The following is a 9,772-nucleotide window of genomic DNA, read 5'->3' as shown; positions in this document are numbered from 1 at the left end:
CGCTGACGCCGCCCGCCCAGCTCCGGAAGAGCGGCCGACGTTCAGCTCATCCCGCCGCCTTCTCCCGGACGGCCTGGCTCCGGGGCGCCCCGCCCTCTTCTTCTCCCGCCGAAGTCTGTGCGCAGAAGCTGGAGGAACTTCCACGCACACTCCGCGCGTCCCTTCACTACAAGGATATGCTGAATTAGCCAGATTCTCGCAAAAAATGTTTCTTCCCAGAAGGCCTTGTTTGATTGAGGGATGTTCTCAAAGGGTTCACAGCCGGGAAAGGGGTAGCAAATTGCTTAACTAGCAAGTTTCTGGTCTCAGGGTCTCCAGAGTCAGTGCCCTGTCTTCCCGAGGACAAGGGGTGGGGGTGGCTCCTCTCCTCTCCCAGGTGGTTCCACCCCTATTGCTGGGTGGCTTCCCGGCGGAGGTGCCGCTTGGTGCGCGTGGCATCTCTGGGATTGCGTGCCACCCCGACTGTTTTGCAGAGCGGTTCACGACATCTCTCTTTAAGGTCTTTTGGTTCAACTGAAATCTTAATTTACTGCTGCATCCTCCACCCAGTTTGGAAAACTGTGCTCAAAAACTGTCTCAGAAACCTTCACCACCCAGGCCTTCAGGGAGGAAAATGAATCCTGTTCACACAGATACTGTTTTCGCTTACAATTAATATGATACAATTGATATGATACTTTTCAGAAACCTTCACCACCCAAGCCTTCAAGGAGGGAAATGAATCCTGTTCACACAGATACTGTTTTCGCTTACATTTAATATGATACTTTTAAGAAACCTTCACCACCCAAGCCTTCAGGAAGGGAAATGAATCCTGTTCACACAGATACTGTTTTCACTTACATTTAATATGATACTTTTCAATTAGGTCAAGAGAAAATTAAGAATCATTGTAATCTAAATTTGATTTCTCACCTGTAAAACGGGGTTAGACTAGACTGCATCTTAAATCCCTAATCTAATGGTGCCTCTATACTTGGATGTATTTGGTGAGTGGAGTGTGCTTTATTATCCTCTCCCTTCCCCATCTTCACGCTGGGACCATTATGTAGAAGGAATACTTCAAACAACAACATCAAAAGGCTTTTCTCACTACAATTTTCGGAGTATGTAATTTCTTCCCCAGCCACTGCCCCTGTGTTTACAACTTATCAAAATTTGCGGGGTGGGTAAAAACAGTACTGAGAAATTTATAGCAGTGAGTGCATATATTAGAGAAGAAGAAAGATCTAAAATCAATCACTTAAGTTTACATCTTAGGAAGCTAGAAAAGAGGAACGAATTAAATCCAAAATAAGAGGAAGAAAAATAATGAAATGATGAAAAGAAAGAAACCAATGAAACTGAAAACAGGAAATCAATAGAGAAAAGCAATAAAACCAAAAGCTCGTCCTTTGAATAGATAATGAAATCAATAAACTTCTAGCCAGGCTAACTAAGAAAAAAAGACACAAATTACTAATATCAGAAATGAAACAGGACATCACTATAGATCCCATGGACATTAAAAAGATAATAAAGAAATATTATGAAGAACGCTATGCCTATATATTTGATAAACTAGATGAAATGGTCCGATTCCTTGACAGACACAATCTGCCAAAACTCATATAAGAACAGATAATCTGAACAGGCCTATATCTATTAAAGAAATTTAATCAATAATAGCCTTCCAAAACAGAAAGCAACAGGCCCAGATGGGTCCATGGATAAATTCTAACAAACATTTAAGGAAGAAATTATCTACAATCTCTTTGAGAAGACAGAAGCAGAGAGAATACTTCCTAACCCATTCTGAAACCAGTATTACCCTAATACCAAAACCAGACAAAGACATCACAAGAAAACAACAGACCAATATCTCTCATGAATATATATGCCAAAACCCTCAACAAAATATTAGCAAATCAAATCCAAAATATTAAAAAAGAATTATATACCACAACCAAGTGGGACTTATCCCAGGTAGACAAGACTGATTCAACATGCAAAAATCAACCAGTGTGGGACTTCCCGTGTGGCGCAGTGGTTGGGAATCTGCCTGCCAATGCCGGGGACACGGGTTGGAGCCCTGGTCCAGGAAGATCCCACGTCACAGAGCAGCTAAGCCCGAAAGCCACAACTACTGAGCCCACGTGCCCCAACTACTGAAGCTCGCATGCCTAGAACCTGTGCTCCACAACAAGAGAAGCCACCACAATGAGAAGCCCGTGCACCACAGCAAGGAGTGGCCCCCGCTCACTGCAACTAGAGAAAAGCCCGCACGCAGCAGCGAAGACCCAACGCAGCCAAAAATAAATAAATTAATTAATTTTAAAAAAGTCAACCAATGTAATCCACCGTATCAACAAGCTAAAGAAGAAAAATCACATGATTACAATAGATGAAGAAAAAGCATTAAACAATATCCAACACGTATTCATGATGACAACAAAAAAAAGCTCTCAGCAAACTAGGAATAGAGAGGAACTTCCTTAACCTGATAAGGAACATCTACAAAGAAACCTACAATTATTATTATCCTTGGGCTTCCCTGGTGGTGCAGTGGTTAAGAATCTGCCTGCCAATGCAGGGGACACAGGTTCAAGCCCTGGTCCGGGAAGATCCCACATGCCGCGGAGCAACTAAGCCCATGCGCCACAACTACTGAGCCTGCGCTCTAGAGTCTGTGAGCCACAACTACTGAGCCCACGTGCCACAATTACTGAAGCCTGCACTCTGCAACAAGAGAAGCCACCACAATGAGAAGCCCACGCACCGCAACTAAGAGTAGCGCCCACTCGCCGCAACTAGAGAAAGCCCGTGTGCAGCAATGAAGACACAACACAGCCAAAAATAAATAAATAAAAAAATATATATTATCCTTAATGATGAGAACTAGAGGCTTTCTTACTAAGATCAGGAACAAGGGAAGGATCCCCTCTCACCACCACTTTTCAACATCCTACTGGATGACCTAGCTAATGCAGTAAGACAAGAAGAGGAAACAAAAGGTTGGGAAGGAAGAAATAAAACCACTTTTGTTCATGATAAATCATAGACACACAATTGTCTACATAGAAAATTGTAAAAAAATTACTGGTACATTGAGACAATGGAATATTATTCAGTGCTGAAAAGAAATGAGCCATCTTTTCAAGCCATGAAAAGACATGGAGGAAACTTAAATGCATATTACTAATGAAATAAGCCAATCTGAAAAGGATACATACTGTTTAATTCTAACTGTATAACATTATGGAAAAGACAAAACTATGAAGACAATAAAATATCCATGGTTGCCAGGTTTAGTGGGGAGGGAGGAATGAATGGGCAGAGCACGTAGGATTTTTAGGCAGTGCAACTAGTCTGTATGATACCATAAAGCAGGGGTGCCCAACCCCCGGGCCACAGACCAGTACCAGTCCTCACAGCAGGAGGTGAGTGGCTGGTGAGCGAGCGAAGCTTCACCTGCTGCCCCCCATCGCTCCCCATCGCTCACATTACCGCCTGAACCATCCTCCCCCACCCCCCATCTGTGGAAAAATTGTCTTCCACGAAACCAGCTGGTCCCTGGTGCCAAAAAGGTTGGGGACTGCTGCTATAAAGGTAGATACATGTTACTACACATTTGTCTAAACCCATAAAATGTACACCACCAAGACTGAACTCTAATGTAAACTGTGGACCTCAGAGGTGTCTTAGCTCAGGCAGCTATAACAAAATACCATAGACTGGATGGCTTAAACAACAGACATTTATTTCTCACAGTTCTAGAGGCTGGGAAGTCCAAGATCAAGGTGCTGACAGACTTGGTTCTTAATGAGGGCCCTCTTCCTGCCTTGCAGATGGCTGCCTTCTCATTGCATCTTCATGTGATAGGGACAGAGAAGGAGAGCTCTGGTCTCTTCTTCTTCTTATAAGTACACTAATCCCATCATGGGGTCCCCACCCTCATGACCTCATCTAAACCTAACTACCTCCCAAAGACACCACCTCCAAAAACCATCACATTGGGGATTAGGGTTTCAACATATGAATTTTGTGGGGATACAAACATTCAGTCAATTACTTGGGTGATTTAAAAAATGTTCTTGCTGCACCCACATGCTGGACCGTTTGATAACTTCATCAAATTGGAAATTCCAATAGAATCACATTAATACAATGAAAAAACAGGCACCAAAAAAAAGTGGGAATGGGGTACTATTTGTTTCTTAAAACTGTTTCTTTTCCTGTGAAGTGTTCTGAAATCAAAATTTTAATTTTTCAGACACTATGTACTACCCTGAAAATTATTCTATCTTAGTGAGTTTATTTTATTTCTCTCTCACACATACATACATATAAATAATGTATTGGTGAAAACATCACTTTGTTCCTGGGCTGACAGTATGAAGTTCTAAAGAATATTTTTAAGCTTCTATCAAAAGGCTAATAATTTTTTAAAATGTGCTTATGCAAAGATACGATCTATAAAAAATGTACACTAACTTTGATATGCCATTTACTATATCATTCTAAAAATGGTAATACCTCAAAAGAATCCTTCCTGACAACTGGAAGAATATCCTGATACACATAATAAAGATGGCCAGAAATTCTTTTTCCTTGAGAATCAGACTGGAAACCTATTTTGTGAACCACCTGAAAAAAAAAAAAAAAGTCAACCCTCTAGAGTCATCTTTCAAACAGAGAACCCGTAAGGGAGAGTTAAGAGATAAAGTTATGAGGCTGATGTTGCCTTGGGTTCCTATACACTGCACAGGTCAACAACACAGAAGTTGATAGTGAACCATAAGTGCTAAGAAGTGAGGAATGAATACTGCTTGACTAGGGATCTTCAAAACTGGCTTTGCCAGCTCGCAGAATTTCTACATCTCCTAATAGCAGGGAAGCCCTGCTATAAGCCAAGTTTTGGAAATTGAAGATCAGATTAGAATTCCCTGCCACTCCTACTGTGGGGCTACCTCAGGACATATAACTTTTTGAAGCAGTACAATATATTAAGTCAAATAAGAAGAGTACCAGTTTTGTGTGCCATAAATAATATATAGATTTTCATTCTCTTGAAGCCTAAACGAAGAGTGTGTGTTTTGAGGGGGTTAATCTAACTTTTAGTGTTTAGGTAAACCATTTAAAAACAGAAGTGCTTCTCTAAGAGGCTAGAGAAGGCATTCACACAAACCAGAAGCCATTTTAAAAAGTGTTCATCCCACTCAGTGTCATCTATCACTGTCTAATATGTTTTGATATTTTTTCCTTATAGAATGCCAAATACTGAAGTTCACAGTAATAAAATATTACTTCTAAGACCCATATTACCTATGAGATTCACTTTCTAAATCTGTTATTCAGCCTGAAAATAGTAAGAAAAAATGAAAACTTACACTGAAATATTGTTTACACAATCAATTCTAATGACTGGTTCACACTAACAAAACTAGGAAAATAGTAATTCTATATAGTTTGTATAATAAATAAAATGTAAACACAAAATATTTCAATACATAAATAGAAGCTTTACACGTCTAAAAGACAGTACATATATATAAAATATATCTCTACAATGTAGTGAGATCTATAAACTACTGTAATTTTCATTATAAATTATACATGCACTTCAATACAGAAATATATTTACTCCAACATTTTAAATTTCAGAGTCAACGTGCATGGTGGTATGGTAGACAGTAATTTTATATACCAAATTGTTAGTAATTCCTTGTTATTAGTAATTCAATGGATGGGTACAACTGTGATATGTGAACAACTTCTTAACCATGGCAAAAGTACAATTTAAAGAACATAAAGATAAATATTCATGTTCCATTTCTTTATAGGCAGTTAATATTGAAAAGAAATGGGAAGATAACATATTTTGAACATCCTGGGTCTTGAGCACCAACTCTGTAGAATGGTGTGGGCCAAAATGAGGGGTTTCTAGAAAGGCAAATTACTAGGTTATCATCCCATTTCATAATTCACTGAAAGTTACTTTAGAAGTATTCCCCCAAGGAAAAATGTATCTTCAGGTGTCTCTAAAGTTAATAACTATACTGCCTCTCAATATTTCAAAGCTTGTATCACAAATAAATCTCCACTTTAGACACTTTCAAACATGGTCTTTATACACATATAAAATGGGACAAACTAACAACTCAGAGGTAACAGAAAAACAATTGAAGACATTTATTCCCCTACTCAAAGGTGAGGAAGAATACTTTACTAGATAAGTGCTAAAAGGGTAGGAGTTCAATATTTAATCCCATAGCAGTGCTTGCCTATTTTATCATTTTGGCCAGCTGTATTAGTTAGTTCAGGAGAAGTTCTTTAAATAACTGAGTCATTTAATGGGAAGCTTTATGTAATTTTAAAGTGACTTGAGAAAAATCTATTCTTTCTGAACGTTGATATGAGGTGTTTTTATCTATCTATCTATCTTTAGGTTGGGGAATCTCTAAAGTCCTTGGGGTAATTTCTTATTCTCCTCAAATTTGTATAATCTTTCCAGTAAAGAAGACACAGTGAGTTAAAGTCTCTTACAATTATACTTACTTTCAGAAAGTAGCTTTTTTTTTCTGCAGCTTATAAGGAAATTAATTTACGTTAATTTACAAATATAAATACAAATTAATCTGCCATTAACATCTTCTTCCTATATATCTCATGCCATACAATCAGTTTAACATAGAATTTTTGTTTCAAATTTTATCTTCTAAATAAAGCCTCCAATCTGGGGGGTAAATATACAGTCTGATTAAAATGTTTAAACATATTAAATACATAGAGTATATAACAACTTAATTGCTACTGATCCACTGATACTTATTTTCTGTTTCTTCTTTTTGGGCTCTTTGTTCTTCTCGGTGATTAACTGCAGTCCAAAATGTTATTTTTTTGAGTACTTGTTGGAGAAGTTTAGGAGGTAATAAAGATATCTGACTTTCTAAAATTATAGCATTTTTACCAATGCAGTCAAGGCATGACCTGTAAACAAAACATAACAGAATTATTAGTTTTTGAACCTGAACTTATAAAATATTTATAGGTAAGTAATATGAAAAATAAAACTATAAAAATTTTACACGATTATGTACTCCCCTGGTATTGTTTGGAACATGACAGGATATATATTCTTTCCAGAGCACCACAGTAATTGTATATTTTTATAGCATGGGGACCATATCTGACCAAAATCCAGGTACAACTTACCATGCATAATGTTCTTTTAAGTAAAAAAGATTCAGACTTAATTTTGAAGCAGGTTAGTCTGAAGCAGACCCCTTTTTACACCCTTCCAACCCAATAACAATTTACTCCTCTCTGCAGGCTGTCTTCTTCTTCCATCAACCCAAGATGCAGCACCTGGCGTCCATTTTATACCATGTGACCCGGCCCTCCCCGTACCCGCTCCAGAAATGACTGCACTGGTCTGACAGCCACCCTGAGTCCCAGCCTCAAAGGCAGGCACATGCAGTCTGTCTTTGCTCTTTCTCTCATTTCTATAATGGTTCATCTTCCCTATCACTGCTTATCTCCCTTTCCAAACCTCTCCTTTCTGCTTTTTGGAACACCAGCTGTGTCTACAAACACCCCGGCTTCCTGTGACTTTCTGTCTTTGCTTTAAGTGAAATCTAAGAAAATTGCTTTGTGTGCAGCCTTCTGGAGAAAAGAGGACAAATTTCCCCTCAGCTCCGTTTTCACAGTCAGGAGCCAATATTAGTATGTATTCTCGCCCCTCACTGCTGCTTCCAGGCTGCGATCATTTTGCCGTCAGGTGTTGCCATCTATTAACCTTCCGCCATCGCTGAGGATTCTGGCCCTGGACTCATCATAGTCTTGTCTCTTGACTGATTTTAGCATCTGTGTGGAAAACCCTTTTTACTCTTACGACCTTACTCAGGACAGTTCCACCTCTGAAATCTTAAACTTCCATATCCTCCTCTTGGACCATAAGCCTGTATCTTTTTAACTCTTACACCCCTTTACTCCTTTGACTCTTCCCGGTTCTCCAAATAATAAGACCCCTCCGGTTGTGACTTTCTTTCCTATCCGGCCTGTCCACATGCACTTCATAGTGCATCCATGTGCACGTTCCTGTCCACATGCACTTCATTTTCCTGCCAGCAATTTTCATCTCCTTCTTCACTGTCCCTCTGTTATGCCATCCTGGCTAAACTTCAACCACGGATAAACTCAGCCATCTCCTTTCTGCGCTTGCAACCAGGCTTCTTAGTGCGGCTGGAGAAAACCACATTTCTGCAGACGTGGCCCGCTGAATATCGATTTTTTTTTTTTTTTTTTGCGGTACGTGGGCCTCTCACTGTTGTGGCCTCTCCCGTTGCGGAGCACAGGCTCCGGACACGCAGGCTCAGCGGCCATGGCTCACGGGCCCAGCCGCTCCGCGGCACGTGGGATCTTCTGGACCAGGGCACGAGCCCATGTCCCCTGCATCGGCAGGCGGACTCTCAACCACTGCGCCACCAGGGAAGCCCCTGCATATCGATTTTGTTCCATCTCCGCTGAGCCCTCCTGAGTGCTCGGCACTACGATGTTACACATCCCTCGGCAGCATCCCGCCCCCAGTCACCTCAGCGGCTATGTCACGTCTTCATCGCCCTCCTTAAGTTCATATCTTTTCTTCTCCTCCTCCTCATCAGACGACCTCACCATCAGCCAAAACCTTCTCAGTGCCCTGCCCCCAACAAAGAAATTCATCTATTTTTATAGCTATACTTCCTTCTTTCGCCATTATTATTATCCCTTCCTCCAGTCAAGGGATAATTCTATTACCTGTTTGCTAAAATCGACCTCCTCAAGAGCCTACTCCATTCATTTATTCTGTTTCCAACAACTTAGTCCCCGATGGCTTCTTCCCTGAGCACAGAAACAAATATGCTCACTGCTTCCCGGGTCGTGGTGCTCGTCCCCAGAAGTCATCCTGGCTTCCCCCTTTACCTTACCAACGTCTTAGTGTCGCCAAACTCCACGGCACTTGTCAATCCAGATGTTCCGCGACCTCCTTACAGTAAGCAGATGCTCCATCTTCAGTTCTCTCCTCCCTCAGTTTTTGTGCTCCCGTTATCTCCTGCTTCACCTCTAACTCTGGTCACTCTCTTGTGCCTCCTTGTCCTCTACCTTCTCTTCAAATGTTATGAGTTCTTAATGCTCAGTCGTTGGCTTCACCCTTACTCTCAAAACTCTTCCTGGGCAGAGCTAACCCATACCCATGCATACTCTAGTGATTCTTAAATCTTTATGTCTAGCCTGGACCTTGCTCCATTTATTCAGTTAGTAACTATTTAATGGAAAGCTCTGTTGCAAGTCCCATAAGCACTTCAAGCTCAATATGTCCAAAACCAAGCTCATCATTTCTACCCCATCCCACCTGCAAACCCAATGCCTTCTCCATACTCTATCACTAATTCTTTCCTCTTTTATCCCCTAGCATCCATTCAACTACCAAGTCCATTCAGCCTGCTAAATATCTCTACCTCCCTCCCTTCTCCAGCCCCACTGCCACTTTCTAAATCAGACCCTCACTTTGTTCCTGATCAATGCAACAGTCTCTACTAACTTCCTAACACAGTCACTTATCCCTCCAATTTCTCATCTACGCTGTTGCCAAAGAAACTTTATAACTTATAATATGATCATCTTATTCCTCTGTTCCAAATTTTTCAATGCTTCCTGACCTCCTACAAGATAATGTAAACTCTTGTGCATGAGAGACACAGGTGCTAGATGACATACAGTTTCTGATTTCTTATCCAGCCTCATTTCTTACAAT

General features: G+C 40.6%; 1 protein-coding gene across 4 annotated transcripts in view; it reads right to left on the bottom strand.

Annotated features, from left to right (window-relative positions):
- Nucleotides 1-94: 94 nt before the first annotated feature.
- The window catches only part of KLHDC1 (kelch domain containing 1), a 51,026-nt gene continuing 41,348 nt past the window's right edge, over nt 95-9,772 (bottom strand). For 3 of the 4 annotated variants that reach the window (XR_014293865.1, XR_014293866.1, XR_014293867.1), the window contains exons 13-14: nt 4,516-6,969; nt 95-166 (exon numbers count right to left, since the gene is read on the bottom strand). Coding sequence is in view for 1 of the 4 variants with exons in the window: in XM_082618627.1 (XP_082474753.1) it covers nt 6,783-6,969 (187 nt within the window). In the remaining 3 variants the exon portion in view is untranslated. Of the gene's footprint in view, nt 167-3,726; nt 6,970-9,772 lie in introns of those variants that run through there. The other variant, XM_082618627.1, reaches the window with a different exon arrangement.

Source organism: Mesoplodon mirus (genome assembly GCF_964341445.2).
Source record: "Mesoplodon mirus genome assembly, chromosome: 4".
In the NCBI taxonomy this organism is placed as follows: domain Eukaryota; kingdom Metazoa; phylum Chordata; class Mammalia; order Artiodactyla; family Ziphiidae; genus Mesoplodon; species Mesoplodon mirus.
The sequence above is the reverse complement of the archived record's forward strand: the minus strand, read 5'-3'. Positions and strand labels throughout refer to the sequence as shown.